The sequence below is a fragment of the Schistocerca gregaria genome, chromosome 2, assembly GCF_023897955.1.
Source record: "Schistocerca gregaria isolate iqSchGreg1 chromosome 2, iqSchGreg1.2, whole genome shotgun sequence".
Lineage (NCBI taxonomy): Eukaryota > Metazoa > Arthropoda > Insecta > Orthoptera > Acrididae > Schistocerca > Schistocerca gregaria.
In genome coordinates, this window is record NC_064921.1 from 438,826,583 (window position 1) to 438,849,212 (window position 22,630).

The 22,630-nt window shown below is 39.5% G+C and overlaps 1 protein-coding gene across 4 annotated transcripts in view; it reads left to right on the forward strand.

The window, feature by feature from the left end:
- Positions 1–22,630, forward strand: part of LOC126325248 (nascent polypeptide-associated complex subunit alpha, muscle-specific form) — a 109,935-nt gene that overhangs the window by 14,338 nt on the left and 72,967 nt on the right. For all 4 annotated transcript variants that reach the window (XM_049995157.1, XM_049995160.1, XM_049995156.1 and 1 more), the window contains exon 4: positions 14,067–14,222. In XM_049995157.1, the coding sequence (XP_049851114.1) occupies positions 14,067–14,222 (156 nt within the window). The remainder of the gene's footprint in view (positions 1–14,066; positions 14,223–22,630) is intronic.

Sequence of the window (22,630 nt, forward strand, 5' to 3'; positions counted from 1 at the left end):
GGTACTTTTAATTCTTACTTGTTAAGTTTCATGATTCCTTCCTATAGGTTTTGATGACTGCTACTAAATGACCAAATGAATATACCTATCCACACCCTGCACTAATGAAGCATGTAGCATACAGTAGAACTGAGAAGTTAGCAGCACATTGTAAAATGAATAACACTGTAAGACGCACACAAAAAGGCAGCTACAGAGCGCTCTTTTTTTTCCCCCCCCAAAAAAGAAGCGTGATCAAAAGAAAAACTTCCAAGTTTCCAATCAGGTTTCCACTTGAGAGAAAGTTGTTTGGCTTACAGATACTGAAGTAGATGCTGATCTGTATGTGCCTTTTCATTTTATTGTAAAAACTTCCACTATATAAGCCCACACCCACTACAGTAGTAAAAGTTTATATGCCAACTAGCTCTGCAGATGACGAAGAAATTGAAGAAATGTACAATGAAATAAAAGAAATTATTCAGATAGTGAAGGGAGACGAAAAATTAATAGTAATGGGTGACTGGAATTCGAGTGTAGGAAAAGGGAGAGAAGGAAACACAGTAAACGTAGTAGGTGAATATGGATTGGGGCTAAGAGATGAAAGAGGAAGCCGCCTAGTAGAATTTTGCACAGAGTACAACTTAATCATAGCTAACACTTCGTTTAAGAATCATGAAAGAAGGTTGTATACATAGAAGGACCCTGGAGATACTAAAAGGTATCAGATAGATTATATAATGGTAAGACAGAGATTTATGAACCAGGTTTTTAAGTTGTAAGACATTTCCGGGGGAAGATGTGGACTCTGACCACAATCTATTGGTTATGACCTGTAGATTAAAACTGAAGAAACTGCAAAAATGTGTGAATTTACGGAGATGGGACCTGGATAAACTGAAAGAACCAGAGGTTGTACAGAGTTTCAGGGAGAGCATAAGGGAACAATTGACAGGAATAGGGGAAAGAAATACAATAGAAGAAGAATGGGTAGCTCTGAGGGATGAAGTAGTGAAGGCAGCAGAGGATAAAGTAGGTAGAAAGACGAGAGCTGCTGGAAATCCTTGGGTAACAGAAGAAATGTTGAATTTAATTGATGAAAGGAGAAATTATAAAAATGCAGTAAATGAAGCAGGCAAAAAGGAATACAAACGTCTCAAAAATGAGATCGACAGGAAGTGCAAAATGGCTAAGCAGGGATGGCTAGAGGACAAATGTAAGAATGTAGAAGCTTATCTCACTAGGGGTAAGATAGATACTGCCTACAGGAAAATTAAAGATACCTTTGGAGAGAAGAGAACCACGTGTATGAATATCAAGAGCTCAGATGGCAGCCCAGTTCTAAGCAAAGAAGGGAAAGCGGAAAGGTGGAAGGAGTATATAGAAGGTTTATACAAGAGCGATGTACTTGAGGACAATATTATGGAAATGGAAGAGGATGTAGATGAAGACGAAATGGGAGATACGATACTGCATGAAGAGTTTGACAGAGCACTGAAAGACCTGAGTCGAAACAAGGCCCCCGGATTAGACAACATTCCATTAGAACTACTGACGGCCTTGGGAGAGCCAGTCATGACAAAACTCTACCAGCTGGTGAGCAAGAGGTATGAGACAGGCGAAATACCCTCAGACTTCAAGAAGAATATAATAATTCCAATCCCAAAGAAAGCAGGTGCTGACAGATGTGAAAATTACCGAACTATCAGTTTAATAAGCCACGGCTGCAAAATACTAACGCGAATTCTTTACAGACGAATGGAAAAACTGGTAGATGCAGACCTCGGGGAGGATCAGTTTGGATTCCGTCGAAATGTTGGAACACGTGAGGCAATACTGACCTTACGACTTATCTTAGAAGAAAGATTAAGAAAAGGCAAACATACGTTTCTAGCATTTGTAGACTTAGAGAAAGCTTTTGACAATGTTGACTGGAATACTCTTTTTCAAATTCTAAAGGTGGCAGGGGTAAAATACAGGGAGCGAAAGGCTATTTACAATTTGTACAGAAACCAGATGGCAGTCATAAGAGTCGAGGGGCGTGAAAGGGAAGCAGTGGTTGGGAAAGGAGTGAGACAGGGTTGTAGCCTCTCCCCGATGTTATTCAATCTGTATATTGAGCAAGCTGTAAAGGAAACAAAAGAAAAATTTGGAGTAGGTATTAAAATTCATGGAGAAGAAGTAAAAACTTTGAGGTTCGCCGATGACATTGTAATTCTGTCAGAGACGGCAAAGGACTTGGAAGAGCAGTTGAATGGAATGGACAGTGTCTTGAAAGGAGGATATAAGATGAACATCAACAAAAGCAAAACGAGGATAATGGAATGTAGTTAAATTAAATCGGGTGATGCTGAGGGAATTAGATTAGGAAATGCGACACTCAAAGTAGTAAAGGAGTTTTGCTATTTAGGAAGTAAAATAACTGATGATGGTCGAAGTAGAGAGGATATAAAATGTAGACTGGCAATGGCAAGGAAAGCGTTTCTGAAGAAGAGATATTTGTTAACATCAAATATAGATTTATGTATCAGGAAGTCGTTTCTGAAAGTATTTGTATGGAAGTGAAACATGGACGATAACTAGTTTGGACAAGAAGAGAATAGAAGCTTTCGAAATGTGGTGCTACAGAAGAATACTGATGATAAGGTGGATAGATCACGTAACTAATGAGGAGGTATTGAATAGGATTGGGGAGAAGAGAAGTTTGTGGCACAACTTGACTAGAAGAAGGGATCGGTTGGTAGGACATGTTTTGAGGCATCAAGGGATCACAAATTTAGCATTGGAGGGCAGTGTGGAGGGTAAAAATCGTAGAGGGAGACCGAGAGATGAGTACACTAAGCAGATTCTACATGGCGGCTGCAGTGTAACACGTGTTAAGTTCGGCTCGCGAAATTTAGTCGAATTCGAAGGTGTTCTCGCAGGTGGTGTTGTCTAGTACAAGTGGAAATCGTGTAAACAACAGTGTTCTGTGCAGTAGTGCTATTTTTTTCTGTGCTCCGCCAATATCTGCGAGAAAATGGTAAACAGAAGAATCAACAGCAGCGCGTCCAGCAGCGGGGAAGCAGCAGGTGCGGCGGGCCTGCTCCTGGCGGAAGGTGCGGCCGCGGCTCCCGGTATAGCGGAGTTGGTTCGCTCTGAGGTAAACGCTGCGCTTCGCGATAAAAACAATCTCGATCTGATAGCAGGCACCATATCAGATACTGTAACGGCAGCAGTATTGGCCAAAATGCGTGAAACTGTTGAGGCCAATACTGCCGAAATTACAGCACTAAAAAAGTCTGTGTCTGAATACGAGAAAAAGGCACGAGAGTTGGAAGTGAAACTATCTGCCGCCACAGACGAGCTAGAACAGTACCAAAGGCGAAATAGTCTACGACTGTTTGGAGTAGCAGAAAATAAAGAAGAAGACACGGACAACCTGCTTATACAGGTTGCGCGTGAAAAATTAGGCGTCGAAGTGACAAAGGCAGACATTGACAGGAGCCACCGGGTGGGACGAAAACTACCAGGTGCTACCAAACCTCGTCCAATAATTATTAAATTTGTGTCGTACCGAAAAAGGGCTGAGATCTTTACCCAGAAGAAGAAGTTAGCAAGGACAGGGATTACAATAAGGGAAGATCTGACACACGAGCGGCTAAAGATTTTAAACAGTGCCATATCCCATTTCGGTCTTCAGAATGTGTGGACTCAGGATGGCAGAGTAATCATTAAGACTGCAGCTGGAAAGAAGACAGTCACAAACATGACAGAACTAAATAGTATTAAGTGAACCTACTCGAGCCAAAAGTCAAACTTAACACCATTTTCAAATTTTAACAGTCCTATACTCAGATATAGTCTTGTAATTGTATTAACTTTTTAATTATTTGTACCTTCAACTAATTGTTTTTGTAACTTATTAACTTTTCAATTATTTGTACCTTCAACTAATCGCCATTAGTTTTTGTAACTGTATTAACTTTTTACTATTTTTGTGTCTTTAGCTGTAGCCATTGCTTAGTTCTAGTTACTGCTAATACTTTTTTCATTTTCTCAGTTTATTCTCTTCCATTCTGTAATAGTTCTATTGCAATTATTTGTCTCTCCTTTAGTTCATTAGTCAACCATCTCTTCGGTTTAAATTGTGCATAACAAAAATTACTATCAGTATCACTTTAGCAAATTTCAATTTAATTCTAGCTTCCTACGATACTCTATTAAATATTAAGCTTTCTTCTCTCTGCTGGCAGCATCGGCCTCTTAAATCACTCCTCTTTCCCTTATTTCCACCCTAAGCTGTTTCAAATACTCTAATTACACTTTTCCTCTTACGACATAGGATACTCAGTGACACACAGCTGTCACCATTTTGGTCATATTCTCCCTGCACCGAATACCACTAATCCATTTTCTATACTCCCGCAACCTCAGGAAATCTCTTGCAGTCGCTTTTCTTTCGGCTCTCGCGGAGTCACAAACAGGGCGCGCAAAATCTCGGACACCCCTGGAATATGTCACTTGGCGGAAACACCGGTCAGTGCCCCTCGCGGCAGGTAGTGCCTAACAAAGGGACAAACCAGTCTGCCACCCTACTCCAGGCTGCTCAGCGGAACGCGTCCGAGCTTTTAGCAGCTCACTGCAACATTCAGTCTTTACCTGCGCATTACGAAGAACTTAGCTTCCTCTTCCACCAACTAAACTACCACGTAATCCTCTTATCCGAAACGTGGTTGAAACCACACATATCCTCTGCATCTATTCATCTCCCAGGGTACACATTTCTTAGGGCAGACAGATCAAAAAAGCGAGGTGGCGGGGTCGGCGCATATATACGAACAGATCTCAAAGCGAAAGTCTTATGTACGTCAAATCCTGCTGAAGAAAAAGAGGCTGAATTCATGTTCATTGAAATAAATATACAAAGTCGGAAATTCTTGACTGGCGTCGTGTACAAGCCGCCAAAAATAAGCTCAATGAGTTCTTTCCAGTCGGAATTATATTCACTTCAGTGTCAATACGAACATGTCATCGTAATGGGTGACTTGAACATAGACCTGCTAAGAGACACTCCCTCCGCAATAAACCTAAGAAGATTGTTTAGTTGCAATAGCATGAACATTCTTCCATTACAACCTACACACCATACGGCGCACAGTCATACTCTTATAGACGTGATCGCAACGAAACAGACTGACAAAGTAAGAGATGTTGGTCAATCATCGGCCCCTGGCCTCTCAGCACATGATGTAATATTCCTGGCCTACTCTGTGCAGCCCCCAAGGATCAAATCGCGTTACATAACTTGTAGGAACATGAAACGTATTGACCTTGACGCTCTAACAGCCGATTGCTCAGAAATCTCATGGCATCAAATAATCAGAGAACCTACAATCGACGGCAAAATTAATGAACTTGGTGATAAACTCACTGCCCTCTATGACAAACATGCACCTGTGCACACAGTCCGTGTAAGAAAATCTCCTGCTCCATGGCTGACAGCTGAATTACGTCAAATGATGACTAATAGGGATGCTGCCCACAGGCGTTTCAAGGCAGATCCGAAACCCGAACGTTTTGAAGAATATAGAAAGCTACGGAACAGAGTGAAACAATGCATTCGCAATGCCAAAATCAGGCACGCTCGCTCCCTCGTATGCAGCGATCTGACACCCACGACTCTATGGAAGAATCTCCGTAGCTTGGGGGTCGGAAAGGCAAAATCGGAAACTACTTTTCATGTGTCAGCTAACGAATTAAATGAATTCTTCTCTGCACCTCTGAATACCAGCACGGCTGATGATCTCCGTCCACAAGAATCCCCAAACAGGATAACTAACAACGATACCTTTCATCTAAAACATGTAACAACAAATACGGCAAGAAAAGCAATAATGAGAATCTCTTCTGATGCAATAGGCAACGACAGTATCGGTATAACCATGATTAAGAATGTTGCCGATATCTTAGTACCTGTCTTAACTGACATATTTAATTTTTCCCTCGTGAACGGAATATACCCCACTGCATGGAAAAGAAGCATAATTCGACCCATCCCTAAGGTCGAAAACCCGCAACTGCCTAGTGATTACCGACCAATTAGCATACTGCCTGCTGTTTCCAAAGCACTGGAATATATTGTTCGTGACCAAATCACTGAACACTTGCATGAATTCAGTCTATATGACAAATTTCAATCCGGTTTCCGTAAACATCACAGCACAAACACTGCTCTAATTAAAGTAACTGATGACCTGAAATATGCCATCGACAATCGAAAGGCAACAATATTGACGCTACTGGACTTCAGCAAAGCTTTTGACACTGTCAACTTTGACATATTACTCAGAAAAATGCAACAGCTTAATTTCTCGGATAGTGCAATGAGATGGTTTGAAAGCTACTTAAAAGACAGACAGCAATGTGTTGTCTGCGCAAATGAAAAATCTTCCTGGAAACATGTTTCTTCGGGAGTGCCACAAGGATCAGTCTTAGGACCACTTTTGTTTTCTTTATATGTCAACGATATTTCGTCGGTTTTGTCCTCCTGTAAACATCATTTCTATGCCGACGACCTCCAGCTCTATCTCAGCGTCAGACCTGAAGACGTAAACACTGCAATCGCTCTGATGAATGATGATCTGTCTTCAGTAGTGACATGTGCGAAAAACCTGGGGCTTAAATTAAATGCAAAAAAGACGCAAGTAATCTTAATAGCCCATCAGAAATTAATAAGTTCAGATTTCCGCGAACGGCTACCTCCTATTCTGCTCGAAGGTACTCCAATACCATATCAGAAAACAGTGAAGAACTTGGGTGTAACTTTGGACGAGCATCTCAACTGGGCGGAGAATACAGTCGCAGTGTGCCGAAAAACGTCTGCTTGTCTCTATGCTCTCAAAAAGTTTCGGAACATATTCCCACAGGACTTGAAACGCCAGCTCGTGCAAGCACTCGTTCTACCGAACCTCCACTATTGTGATGTGATTCAACAAGGCATGAGTAGTGAAAACAAAAGACGGCTAGAGCTAACCATGAATGCCTGTGTGCGTTACACCTGCAACATTCGCCGATATGATCATGTTAGTGCTTCATACTCCGAGCTAGGGTGGCTGCGGCCGGACAAACTGCGTGACTACCACACTCTATGTCTACTTCACCGACTCCTCATCGCGCAAGCACCCCAGTACCTAGCTTCAGAGATTAAAATCCTGTCATACCATCATAATCGAAACACGAGGTCACTCTTATCTGGTATCCTAACTGTGCCCACTCACAAAACAAAAACTTTTGCAAACTCCTTCTCAGTTGCCGCTGTCCGCCTCTGGAACAAACTGCCCCTTACCTTGAGGAAAATTCAATCTCCTGTTGCTTTTAAGAAGAAGTTGAAGCATTTCCTACTATCATCCGCATAAAATTCTCCACAAAATTAATGTGCAAGGCAAATCCTCTCATCTGTCAAATAGCAAAGCTAGTGTCTCCTATCTTGCTCCTGAGATGTCTTCCTCTTCATCTATCTCTATTAGACACGCAGTCTCCTTTTCCTTTATATTTTCCTTAATTATGTTTCATCATGTCTCTCTATTCTTCTCCTCGCTTCACCATGAGTCTCCCTCATACTCCCTGCTGCCAGCACTCCTATCTTAAATCTTTCTCTTCAATAATGTATTTTTCGAGGTGTACCTTTCTAATTGTTTATCTCACTTTTTGTATTAGATGTAGTTTAACATGCCTACTGAAACATATGACTGTAAAATAAGTAGAATGCCTGGTTAGATGTAAGAGAGGGCCTGATGGCCCTAATCTTGCCAGGTTAAATAAATAAATAAATAAAAAAAATAAAATAGATTCAGAAGGATGTAGGTTGCAGTAGGTACTGGGAGATGAAGAAGCTTGCACAGGATAGAGTAGCATGGAGAGCTGCATCAAACCAGTCTCAGGACTGAGGACAACAACAACATATGTGTAAACGAGAAAATAGTGCAATATTTCAGGACACTCACTGAAGATGTCTTGTAACTAAGGCAAAACGCGTCAGGGTGCACAAGTAAAATAAAAAATGAATCTGTAGCATGCAAATGACATTTTTCTTCTAAGTTACACCATTTATATACAACTGTTTCATAAATGGCCATCAAAAGAAACTTGTTTGACTAGTGTGTTTGTGAGTGTTGAAATGTGATACAAATGACCATATCTTTTGATGACATCAACTTAAAAGCTTAAGTTTTTCATACCACCAAAATACCATAGACCTTAATATGTTTAAAAAAATTTCAACTTGATACCTCTACCCGTTGCTTAGAAAAAGGAGTCTTGACATATAGACAGATGGACAACGAATCCTATAAGGGTCCCATTTTTACAGATTGTGGTACAGAACCCTAAAAATTTGTGGTGTTCTACTAATGCACAGGATGAACATAACCCATGAGAAAAGTTAATAAAAATCCTCTGATACTAAGTACTGAGCATACTGGCACTGGGCTTTCTTCCAAATAGTTTGTGTGCAGGCAGTTGTTTACTTTGTTTTTGCAAAGTAAAATAATTGAAAGAAGTACCATCGTGCTGTTTGTTGCTGGCAAGAACTCAACTGACATGGAACGAGGAAAAATAAGAGGGTCATTCTGAAACTAATCCTCAAGAATTTTTTGTGCTGACTTTGCGTGGCTCACCGTTGAGTCCATGCTTTTGCACAAATTGTTCTAATAGAGACCCATCAAATCTTGCTAAAGATGAAAATGAGATTTAACAGTAGACCTGAGTAATTTGAGGTAGTAAACAGTGTGTTTCAGTAGTAGTGCCCAGTCACAGCTTGTGTAGGTTTTTATGAGCAAGACAGGAAGCTATTGTTCATCACTGGCAAAAGTGCATTGGCAATGATGTGACTATGTGGGAAATGGCAATATGTAGCTGATATCTTACTCTGTTTAACCATGTTACTGTGCCATCTGTTTCTGTTATCTCCATGGAAATTAAGGGAAAGCACTAGTTTCAGAACAGTGACTGTGGGCAGTGTTCCCATCATTGGGCCAATCAGCTGACAAGGCTCCATTTGTGACGGGATGGAGGAGTTGCTGATAGGCAGGATGCAACAAGTCTTCTTGAATGGAGAGTTAGATGTAGAAGTAACCGTGGATGTACCCCATGGAAATGGGTTGGGACCCTTGCTGTTAGTGTTGTATATTAATGACATTACTAATAGTAACCTCAGACTTTTTGCCTATGATGCAGTTATCTATAATGAAAGAAGGTGCATAAATATTTAGTCAGATCTTGATCAGATTTCAAAGTTGTGCAGAGAGAAGCAACTTGCTTTATATGTTAAAATGTAAACTTGTGCATGTCCCAAAACAATAATATCACTGAGTCATAATTGGAATCGATTAATTAATACTTCGGTGTAACACCTGTAGATTTTAAATGGAGTGAGCACATAGTCTCAGTCAAAAGTAAAGTAGGTGGTAGACTTCAGTTTATTGGTAGCATCCTGGGGAAATGCAGTCAGTCTACAAAGGAGACTGCTTACGAAACACACGTCTAACCCAGCCTAGAATATTGTTCAAGTTTGTGGGACTTGTACCAGGTAGGACTAGTGGGTTTGCTTGATCTGTGGGAGAGTGTTACATGGATGCTGAAGGAATTGAGCTGTCAGACTTTTGAAGATAGACAGAAGCCATTCCAAGAAAGTGTACTTACGAAGTTTGGAGAACTGCCTTTAATTGGTGAACTAGGGATATTCTTCAACCCTTCACATATTGCTCCCATAGGGATCGTGAGGACAAGATTAATTACAGGACATACAGAGGCATCTGAAACTGTTTCAACAGCAAATATGTAGTGTATGAGAAAGAACTACAATTGGGTAGCAGCTGACCACTTGAGTGCTGAAATGCCGACCATAACATTATTTTTAGTATCACACAAACGTGTACTCCCACAGAATGTCGACCATAACATTATTTTTAGTATCACACAAACGTGTACTTCCACAGTTGCAGCTGCAAGCGAACCATTCTCCTCTTCGTCGTCTTCGCCGCCGCTGCCACCACCACCACAGTGTCATTTTATTTTGTCACTACAGCCTTATGTCACTTGCATCCATTTTAGGAGCAGATGTCACCAAAAACAAAGTTCTGAAACATGATGATCAATGAAACATCTATGGTGGTATTGCATGTTCTTTGGGAATATTAAAGTAACCGGTGGTGCATCTTAGCTGTCGGAAAAGTGCTTTGATAGTTTGCAGGGCATTAAAACAGTCATTTTAATTACTTTACTTTTCTCGACAAATGAAATGTACATTTCCAAAACAGCCATACCCTATTTTGCTTACATAGAATGAATCATGACTGCATCCACAGGCTGCGGCTAATTTGTTATATAGTTGGTTCTGAGAAATAGAATGTTCTTTCTGCGTTGACAGTATAAGTGATAAAATAATCTTTCTTCTCTTCCATCCATCTTGGCATCATAACTTGTAAGATACCTTGTGAAAATGTTTGCAGTAATTTGGGTTTAGCTTTTGAAGACATAAGGACAACTTAAAGTTTTTTTATATTTTTTAAACACCGCATGTTTTAAACTGTCTATTAACAACTGACATCTTTTCCATTACTAGTAAGTGGTGTCAGTGGTGTCATTCTTTCCTTGGTTTTTTCCGTACGTGTTTTACCTAGGCATAGTACATTTTGAGGAAAGTATATTATAGAAAGCCTTTCTTCCGTTGAAATTGAGAACGTTTGTCCTTGCACCAGCTATGTCAAAGCATCGTTCATTGAATTTTCCAGACTTTTCATGTTCTCAGTGTTTTACACTTAGCATTTGATATTATTATTATTATTATTATTATTATTATTATTATTATTATTATTCTGAGCCAACCAGCTGTTCATGCACTGAATCTCCACCCTCAATATCTTAGAAAGACCTCTTAGGTCCTTTTTTCCCAGTACATTGGGCATGTAGAAATATATTTTTTTCTCTCCTTAGAGCCATCTTAAAAGGATGTGTTGAAAGTTTATGAATGATAGTGCACATATTATTTTCCTAGCTATTACAGAACAACAATTTAATTCCAAATTAACCCGACTCATACAATTATAGCTGGTGTTGACTTTAATTTACCATCGGTATGTTGGCGAAAATACGTATTTAAATGTGGAGGTACACATAAAACATCATCCAAAATTGTTCCAAATGCATTCTCTGAAAATTATTTCAGCAGTTAATTCCTGATCCCAAGTGAATAGTAAAGAGTTGTGAAAACACACTTGACCTCTTAGCAACAAATAATCCTCAGCTAATAACAAGCATCAAAATGGATTCAGGGATTAGTGGACACAGGGTTGTCGTAGCAAGATTGAATATTGTAACCCCAAAATCCTCCAAAAATAAATGGAAAAATATACCTAGTCAGAAAAGTAGATAAAAATTCACTTGGCAACCTCCCGAGACACAATCTCCACTCTTTTCAAATTAACAATGTAAGTGTAGAGCAGATGTGGCTTGAATTCAAATAAATATTATCGGCAGCTGTTGAGAGATTTAGATCAAGTAAATTAACAATCAACAGAGCTGATTCTCCTTGGTATACAAAACAGGTTAGAAACAATGAAAAGAACGTGCCAAATTTAAACAGATGCAAAATCTCAAAAATTTGGCGATCTTTTGCAGATGCTCAAAATTTAGTACTATACATTTATATGGTCAGAATTTTAAAATTTGCAAATAAAAAATAACAATATATCGGTGATGTGGCTCAGCATCTCAAATGTTAGTTTTACAGTGCCTTGTTGAGAATCTAATTGTTGAGTTTCATTTGCTAACCATTATTATTAGCAGTTTGTCACAGTAGAGCAAATGCCTTTCTTGTAAAGTAGATTTTCTAGAATGAATTACATAGGCTTGAACAACACCGAAATTAGTGCTGAACTTTTTAGTAGGCGACAAATTATCAAATTTCAGTGATTTTGAGTCAGATCACACAGAAGTAGAAGGGAATTCAAATGAAGAAGCAGAGGGTAATGAAGAGACAAACCATGTAGTTAATGCTCCAAACAAATATATTAGAAGTGCTGGTAGAGTGTACGTTGCAGAAGCTTCTATGCATTGTAAAAGGGATTTTCCCAACATAGTCCTTGAACATCAGGAAATATGTACTGCTGGTAAAGAAACAAGTATATGTGAATCGTTCAAGAAATTTTTCACTCATTAAATAGTTCAGAAAATTGTTGACCATACAAATGAAGAAGCTTGTATCTCCTGTTAGTATTTATGATATACGTGCTTTGATGGGAATTTTAATTGTAATGGGAATTTGCCTGTACACCAATATTTCTTTATCTGATTTATGTTCAGATTAAGTAGGAAGCGCCATATGTAGAGGAACTATGAGTAAGTCAGGAACAAATCAGTTATTGAAAGTTCTTCGCTTGATGATAAAGGCACCAGGGCAGAAGACGTGTAAGTAACAAATTTGCACTGCTGCGTGAAGAATTTGAAGAATTGGATGCAATATTCTCAAGATACTTGAGAAGCAGTCCTCACAATACAATTGATGAAATGCTATGTCTTTTCAGATGTTGTTGTCATTTCAAAGTTTTCTTCAAAGACAAACATGGAAAATATGGTATACTTGTTAGAATTCTTAGTAGTGTAACTGAAAGATATGTAATAATAAAGTAAGTGTATGCTGGAAAGGACAGTAGACCTGCCTGTGAATGAGGTTCTCTTGTGATTGTAAAGAGAATGGTGGAGCCACTAAAGAATATGTGCTACATCATCATAACTGACAGTTTGTACACTTCTGTGGAACTGGTGATAATTCTGTATGATGATTACAATCTTACATTGGTTGTGACACTCAAATCCAGCAGAAAACAGATACTGCAAGAACTTAAAATGACAACAGGCAGAGAGATGTATTCGTCCAAATTTGCTGTCAAGATGCATCTATAAGAAGCCTCCAGTAACAGTTGTCTCTTACATCACAAAGGAAAAAGAAAGTAAAATCTGTTGATGTTGAGATTACAACATCATAATGCAGGAGTAGAAGTTGATACCCCAGAAAAGAAAAACCATATAAACCTATATTATAATTCCACAAACGGAGTAGAGGATGCCATAGATCAAATTGCTGGGACATGCATCCACAGACTTGAAAGGACTCTAGTTGCATGCTGTTTGATGGGGAAGATCCTTGGAAAGAAACTAGAGGCAACCAAAATTGCTGCAAATGAGGAACCAACTAGGAAAGCAAGATGCTACATATGTTTGAAGAATGCAAGTAACCAGAGAGCCAGAGACAGCATCATAACAACCAAGTTAATATGTGGAAGCTGTGGTCTTCATCTGTGTAAGTCATTCAGAATAAACCATTTTGTGTGCAGGAGGTAAATATCATCTGTAAATGACAGTATTCTCTACAAGTGAAGAGTGAAGAAACTGTAGTATTCAGTTATTAGATCCAAGAGTGCATAGAAACTTAGAACATTCTGTGTGAAGTATAGACTTTTGTATTGGTTATACAAACTTTCGCTGTCCAAAAATTGGTAAATGTTATTGTTATATTCACCCTACATTTTTAAAAATTACATTTTTAGTTATGTTGTCCCTATTTCATGTTAAACTAATTTTGCATTGGAAACAGTTATTTAAAATAAATACATGTTACAGATTTATAGCTTACTGTAACATGGGTAAAATTTGCCCTTGGTTCATGCTCCTAGGGTTAAATACAGAAAATTACAAATGATTTAGTAAGAGAGAACAGTTGTTGTTTTATACTTCATGATTTTGAAAGCCCACAGGTTGTGTATTAAAAATACCAGTGCTATTAGGATCAAGACATTACAAAGGACAAGTGAGCAAGTAATTACAAATTACATTAGCATGTTGTCAAACTCTGTTAAGGGTGATATGTGAATATTTGGTAGCCTCTGAGGATCCATCTTCCATGTGATATCATTGTTTAAATGGTCGTCATAGAACTTCTTTCAACCATCTTTTTCTTTTACCTGTTGCAGAGAGGGTGAGGATTTTAAGTTATAGCAATAATAAGTTAATGTTGTGAGCATACCTGCAGAAAGTTGTTTCTCTTTCAGGTGGGGCCCAGTATCCAGGTGGTGGGGGCGGGGGTCAACAGTGGCCTGGTGGGCCACAGCAACAATTGGGAAGTTCACCTACTCCATCTCCTGCCCACACTCCCCCAGCTGCTACCGCACAGTACCACCATCACCACCGACAGTGGCCAGCCCAAGGTAATTTAGGTTTTATGCTCTTACAGTTAGTTGTAATGCACTCTTCAGTCTGTTATTTTGTTTGATAATTCGTTCAGGAACTGTCAAAATAGTAACAAATTGTAGTAACAATAATAAATTTACCATTTATAACAATAAATGATGATGATGAACAATAATGAAAATTTCTGGATGGAGCAATATGTAAAAAGAAGGTAAAGGCAATCACTCACTCACCTTCAGTAGATTGATGAATGGAGCATAGTAACAATTAACAGAAAACAGCATTCACAATAGATATCAAGCACAAACTTTTTTTTTTTCCAGCAATAGTACACACATTCTCACACACACACAACCACCCAAACACACATTATCTTCATGACAGCAATGGCTCAACTGCTGTTTTCTGTTGTGTGTGATTTTGCTCCATGCATCAATCTGCTGTTGTGAGTGGTTGCTTTCCCCTTATGTTACGTATTATTTTTGTCAATTATTTATTCCAAATCAGTCTTAATAAGTGCATTTACACCAAATCACTAGTTTCACAATACTCAGTTATTCTTAAAGATTTCTATCTTTGTGCCAGTTTTCCATCTTATTATTTTGTGATTGTTTTTGCATGTTTGAAAACTTATTCTTCCATGTAAATTGTTTTTGCATGTTTGAAAACTTATTCTTCCATGTAAATGAGAACTGGAACAAGTTCAGTAAAAGTGCATGTAGTAAGCAACAATTCCTAGGTATCTCTTCTACATTTACTTCTATACTCTCCTTATGAGTTATTGTTGCAGACGCTAAGTGAAAAGTGATTTTTCTCCCACTCTCCATATTCTCTTGACTTGGCTCTTTTAACCTCTGTCGCCCCCTCAAACCACTTTCCTGTATTCTGTTGCACCCACCACTGGTCAGTTGCTCACAGTTCCTGGAAATCTGCAAAATGATATTTGCACAGAGGTTCCTTCATAGCCCCATATAGGTGGCAGTCAGAAGGGGCAAAGTTAGAGGTGTGGCAGTACCTGGAGCCCCATTTCAGCAATGACAAGCCTCTTTTTCTGACTCACATGGAGACGAGTGTTGTCATGATGGTGCACTCTCTCCAAAGAATGACACAAATCGCCTGTGAATTTCAAGTGTTCACACCCTCCTTAACACAGGAACAACATTGTGCTATCCTCGATGATCACACTCCACTTCGTCCACTCACGTAATAAAAAAATATAGAAAATAGTTTGTACTGTGGCATGATTACACTTCCAGTGATTATCCTGACACAAAGAGTTAGACCAAAGTACTACATACTTGTAATCATAATTATGAGTCAAATGGTGCACCATCAATGATTGGAAGAAATAAAGTTTAAATCAATATGGAGTGCCTCTCATAAGATAGCAAGTGATTTTTGGGGTTAAGTCACGAATGTGTGAAATTTCCTGTAGTCTGTTGCACCCACCACCGGTCAGTTGCTCACAGTTCCTGGAAGTTTATGAAATATTGTTTGTGCTGAAATTAGAATGCTTTCCAAATGTATTTATTTGTTGAAGCAAACACAGACAAAAAGTGAGCATTGACATCAAGATGAAGGTCCCAATGAAACAGTTGTAAAAACAGTATTCCTAGAACTTGTTTTCAACTAACCGTGCTCTAAGAAAAAGTTTGCATTCAAGGAGTAAGAAATACAAAATGCAAATTAAGTCCCACTTTTGATTGTTTGTAATATGCCTTGGCAGTTTCTTTTTGCTTTGATCAGGTAATGCTAAAAACTAACAGAATAACAAAAGTATTTAGCAGTCAGTCCTTTTGGTTGATAAGTGCTATCCCTGCGCAAGGAGAAGCTTGTAGGCATGTCAACTGGTGCAGACATTATTGTCTCAACTGCCAATATCTGCCCGTGTATGTGCCAGCAATCAAATGAACTCAGCAGAGTTTGCAAAATGTTACAAGAAATGTGTTGAGATAAGAATGATCTAATTAGGTTTGATGTTATGTTTCTCTACACACAGGTGCTGCTGGAAGACATAGTCAAACTATTTCAACATGCACTCACCACCACATAAATTCAGTTCTATGAACAAATAGACTAATGTACTGTGAGACGTACTCTAGCTTCAGGATTTACTAAACTCCATATGGAGTGCTTTGAGAAAACGATTCTCGAATTTGTGTGTCTGAAAGCAGACTTGTTCTACACACATGTAGATGATAATTCCATAGTTTTGTTACATGTGGTAGAAGCCTATAAGAATTGATGCATCACCCCAACAGTGTACACAGCAACTTCAAGTTCACTGTGGAGGACAAAAGTGGATGTTTATTGTTCCTGGACAATCTGATATGGTATACAAATTCATATATTCATGTAATAATTTGTGTGAGAAATTACATGCATTGTGTAACAAGGGTCACGTGAGGTGGAGTTGTATAATTAAAACAGAGAGCGTACTCTATTCTCGGAATTTTGGAGAACATTTTAAGTTTCACATGAATAAAGGGAGTCGGAGAGTATACCTCACCTGAGAATGTTCGGAGCTTGGATAAAAGGGCAGGCAAAGTTCCTCAATGCGAATAACGTTCTCCAATTTCATATGAATAAAACTATAGAAGTTTCTCACAAGCAGAACATGTTTTATGTGTTTTTTTAAGTATTATTTTTTTTAATTTTTAAGTGAGCTCTGTAGCATGCTTGAAACTGAATAAGTGCTACTGAGGTTAAGTTTTACAGAGATTTTTTTTAGTAAAAATCACAATTTATATTGGTCAGAAGACAAAAAAGATATACATAGCCCAGAGAAAGACTAGAGTGGGAAACTGAAAAAGTTTATGCAGGTTTAACAAGAATAACATTATTTGGCCACTGAACTTATTTCCCGAAAATCTCTGGAGAAGATTTTCAAGCAATTCCAAAATGAAAACTTTTTATGCAATTTAAGAGACAAAGTTTTCAGACTGGTGTAGGAGAGAGCTTAGTAGGTCTACACCAGACAACTGTGTCACTGACAGTTGCAGATGTTCGTGTTTTCTCATAGCATAAATCTTATCTTTTGTTACTGTATGTTAGAAATATGCTACGGTCACAGGTTCGAACCCTGCCTCGGGCATGGATGTGTGTGATGTCCTTAGGTTAGTTAGGTTTAAGTAGTTCTAAGTTCTAGGGGACTGATAACCTAAGATGTTAAGTCCCATAGTGCTCAGAGCCATTTTGTTAGAAATAAGTAGACATATAAAAAAAAAACGATAATGAAACTGCACTGACGACTGCCGAAGTACACTTCATGTGTTAGCAGACCATTTTGCATCTATTTAACCAAAACTATTTAGTGTTGGAATTCTCTGATAGGATTCCTGTTTGGAGTAGATGAAAATTCGATATATTCATAAGATTTTATTTCCATAATGTACACACTTAATTCAGCAACAAAAAAAGTTTGCCGCAAGTCGAAACTTCGATAATGTAGTCAGAAAATGTATTTTCATAAACTGTCCATAATTGTCTTAATAATTCGTTGATGCACATAAAACTAAAATTGAGGTGTAGTGCAACTCTTCCAATACCATTTCCATGTTTATACATTGTATAGTTTGGCTCTTGGATGAATTGAATAAATTGTAAAATCACACTTGTTTTTTATGCTTGATGTGGCACATGGCACACACCAAAAAGTGCTTCGAATTTTTCATACAAATGAAATTGAGAATTTTCTCATATAATAATGGTTTACTCTGATAATCTTATCTGCAGACTGTTCTCTATTTTTATTTGTGTGACCCATGATGTCACAGAAATTGCCTTTAAAACAAAACGCATGACCACAACATATTTTGTGACTAAAAACAATGTTTCATTTTTTAATGTCAAACTCTTCCTGCTACCATTCACAATTTTTAGCTACCATACCTTGCACCCAAAGATTTTCAGGATATAATCCTCATTTTCAGTTGCATTTCTTATAAAATTGTAACAGCAAGTGAAATTTAATGTGTACTGTATGTTAACTGCTGCACTTCTCAGTAATGCAAACAAGTGACTATTTATCATTAACTTATGCCCCCGGTTCCATAGGGGTTGTGAAGTAAAATTTCTGGCTTTAAAGGCTGGGGTTTATGTCATTGCTGATAATTGTGTTATGTGCATTAGGCTGTGGTTCAAGGCATAAGTTTCTGCCTACTGTTTTGTCTTCCGTTGCTAGAGACATCATCTGAGGCTTTAATGACTCAATAAGCAATTGCAATCTCAAACAAGCTCAGCAGACTGAACTGTTTATATGTATCCACATAGTAATTGGTTTTTGATGCCATCAGCTAGCTGCCATGATCATGGAGTAGTGCCGATTATATTATGGAGCTCCTATTGGGGAAGTGTTGGTGCTGTGTTTTGTTTAGCAGTAAAGTCCATTCTAATTTCACTCTTCTTCCTTTCTGTTAATGTTGTTTTTTGTGTTTTTTAATTTCTGTTTCTTGTTTTTTTTAATTTTTGAGTTTCTGTTTCTCTGTACATCTTAGCACAGTAACGATTAGTATGTGCTGGACCACAATGTCAGAGAAACAAATTTGGTGGTTCCCTGGTCCCATTACACGATGTTAAACTGCTGATTTATCGCCGTGCTCTGATGGCAGTTGTCTTGTATTCCCTAGGGCAGGTGATAATGCTTCTTCTTCTTCTTCCCCCCTTCTTCTTCTCCCCCCCCCCCCTTTCCACAAATCTGTAGGATAAGAGGTGTCTGTAACAATAAATTTTCCAATTTTTACATTACAGTGAAGCTTCCAGAATAATGCAGAATCTCAGACAATAAGCATGTCATTTGGCAATGTCCTCTTTGCAGGCTCTGTTGATAAGTATTCAGAAAAATACTGAACCTAAAGGTTCTTCTGTGCTGTGGGGAGGGGGGGGGGGGCTATAGATTGAGAGCCATACTCATAAAATGATTCTGTTTTGCAAGAGAGAGGACAAGAAATCATGCTGTAGGTTGGGAATGAAGATTGAATGAGTTGAATGTCTGACTAGCGTGGGGGAGGGGGGGGGGGCAGAAGTAAGACTACAGAATGTTGGAAGAACTGTTCTTTGTTGTAGATACAATGACATGTGTCTTTTAGAAACATTTTCAATTTTGGCGAGCTTATGACCTTTTGCAATTTAGATTCTCAGAAAAATTTTCCTATTGGGGATTTTTTTTGGTGAACTGTTTTCAGTAAACAGGCACATACATAAGGTCTTCCACATAACACTGCAAGATGAAATCCATTCTTTCTCTTTGTTATGGGCATTTTATTGCATTTATCCACATTCATTTCAGGAGAGCTGCCATTCATTACGCAAAGTCTCTAAAATTCTTTTAATTGTCCTGCGATGAAACTTTCCTATAAACAACAACATAGTTACAGTGTTGATGATCGTATCTGACAGATTGTTGATACAGATTGAAAGTATAGAAGTTCATAAATTGAATCACCAGGCTTTGTGGTGCTGTGGTCAAAATAATGATTTCATATTTGGGAAAAGCATTATAGTAGTTCAGATTGAGTGAAGTGATGCAGTAGGAAGATACTGGAATCTTATTCCGGAAGACAGCAGTTCAGATTCCCAAGAGGCCATTCAGCTTTAGCTAGCTTCCCCATGTTCTCCCTAAAAATCTTCCGGCAAACACTCATGATCTCCCCCCCCCCTAGTGGCCTCACAACTCTTTTGTAGCACATGCGTGGCCAACACAGGCCCCCACCCTTGCAGCTCACGCCCTTGCAGCATTCCTCTTTCTGTGATGCATTTCCACCCTTCTACTACTCTTTCCCCCTCTGCTTTTCCATTGTACAGTGTTTTTTGTGCAAACCACACTTGGATTTGTTTTATGACTTTGGACACTCATTTTCTTCCCTTCTGGCATTCCATAACTTCCATTCTTAATTACATGATCCCCATTGTTCAGTTATACCTGCTATTCCCTTTCCAAATTGTACAGTGGTACAGATCGTGCAGGAGGGTCACCCAATGTGGTGTAAATTCCACCTTTTGTGCCTTTCTGTGTTTGCACCTTTCCTTTATGGCGAAAATGGTATGCCTAAAACCCAGCACATGGTAGCTCTCCCGGGGGGGAGGGATTGAGTGTGTGAGAGAGAGAGAGAGAGAGAGAGAGAGAGAGAGAGAGAGAGAGAGAGAGAGAGAGAGAGAGGGGGGGGGGGGGTACCTTCATATGATGACAGCTTCCAGACAATGCAGAGATGGCACATTGGATGCCTGAAATGAGAACTCCCCACACATGCCAAGGAGTATGGGCATGGTGCATGGGTTCTCCAGACAATAGTGTAGTGTTTGGGTAGCCATTGGTGTGGCTGGGTGGTGCCCTTGGGGAGAGTCCTCATTTGGGGTGGATGGTACCATGGCAGACGAGCTGCAACTTTTCTTCTCCTGGCCCCAGCATTTTATGCTGAAGGAAAGACTTATTACAATGTGGAGATATATAACCCCAAACTGTTGCCCTCCCATGCTATGCCATGGAAGAAACATAACAGCTAAGAGACGAGGGGAGAAATACCCCACTACCTAGTTTGTTGTAGTACTGATGGAGATTCCTTTTTGACTGCAGATCCACTATTCTTCATTGAACACCTAGGGGATAGCTTGGTGGAAATAGCAGCTATTACAAAAATGAAAAGTGATTCAGTTCTGATTTAAACTGCATTCCCTGCTCAATCATGGGTGCTGCTAGACTGTGACAAGCAGTGTGACATACTTGTAACTATAACCCCCATATAACAGTTGCAATATGGTACAGGGTATCGTCTTCCATTGGATTGCACTGTCTTTCAAAGAGAAAAGAAAATCCAAGACTCTTGACTGAATTATTTATCAAGAGACCAAGAAAAAATTGCCATTTTTTCATTCTATACGCTGACTATTACATATAATACAGCTACATTACATCATCCTCTCATAGCAACTGTACCCTTTTTTGTTTCATACGTCTGGTTGTTGGGGCTGCTCGAGTAACTTCGCTCCAGTGGTGGTTGGGGTCCTCCTCCTACTGCTTCCCCCACACCCTCCTTTCGGACCATTGACTCCCCACATGTCGGAGCATCCACTCCCAACCACTGGCTGGAGAAACAATGTCCTCTTCCAGCATTTCTTACCAGAAGGGTGTGCCTTGGGAACATTCCCTTCCTAGGAATCTGCTGATATGCAACTGGATACCACCCAGTGGCTGAAACAGCCACAGGTTGCAGATCATAGGACTTTGTGTTCCTCCTCCTTTCCCGGAATCTGGGGGAGACGAGCCTTTGCAGGCGTCAAAATCACCTGAGGAGGAGGACAAGAACAAATCCTCCAAGGAGGAGGACATTTTGGTTGTCACCCCACCCTCTCCATGCCACTGGACCACATATGTTCTGTCTCGCTATTTGAGGCATTGTTATTGGTGGCCCCTGTGACCCAGAAACACCCCCCCCCCCCCCCCCCACACACACACACCTCAATTTCATACCAGTGTGTATTAATGTATCCTCGCAGCTGGTGGCCTGCTTGGTCTCTTCATGTCCACACAGGATGACCTCTCAACAAACCTGACTGGGATGACTTCAGTTTTGCTGTTGCCCTTAACATGTAAGTTGTTACCATTGGACCACATACCCTTCCTTTGCAGAATAATCAAAGATTCTAAACCTCTGTAGACACAATTCCCCAGCCTGCACTTCATGTACTTGACCAGTGGGCAAAGTGAATTCACTTACATCTACTACACACCAGCTGGGGTCATATAAAGCTCTGTTCAGTATTTGGGAATTCGTCAGTTGCCTAGCCCTTTGCCCTGGCATGGCTCCTGAGCAAGACCATATCCACAGCAAAATACTCAAACACTTATCAGTAGATTGCCAACGCCATATCTTTGCTATTTTCGGCTGTATCTGGAATGAGGGCGATTTCGCATCTCAGTGGCGAGGAAGCTTGATCATCATGGTACTGAAACCAGATGAATGCCCCCTTGCAATGGACAGCTGTCCTCCAGTTAAGTATCACTAATATTCCCTGCAAGTTGTTCAAACGTGTGGTGAGCTGGTGGTTGTGTTGATACCTTGAGGAGTCATAGGGGCTTTTCAATTCATCCCAGGGCATAGTCGTGACAATTTGGTATGCTTGGAATCGGCTATTAGGGAGCTTTTTCCCAGTGTCAGTGCCTTATCACTATTGTCTTTGACTTTCAGAAAGCTTATCACACCACATGGCATCACCACATCCTCATATTCTACATGAGCCGGTTCTCTAGGGCCTGTTTCCAACTTTTGTGTGGACTTCTTGCCACACCATACTTCTGTGTTCAAGTTCATGCTTCCCACAGAACAAACCCCCCTCCCCATGGCTTATTATTGTCAGCTGAAGATGTCATGTATTGTGCACCTGTCACCATCATACTATCCATCCACTACCAGAACTGTAGCTTAACAAC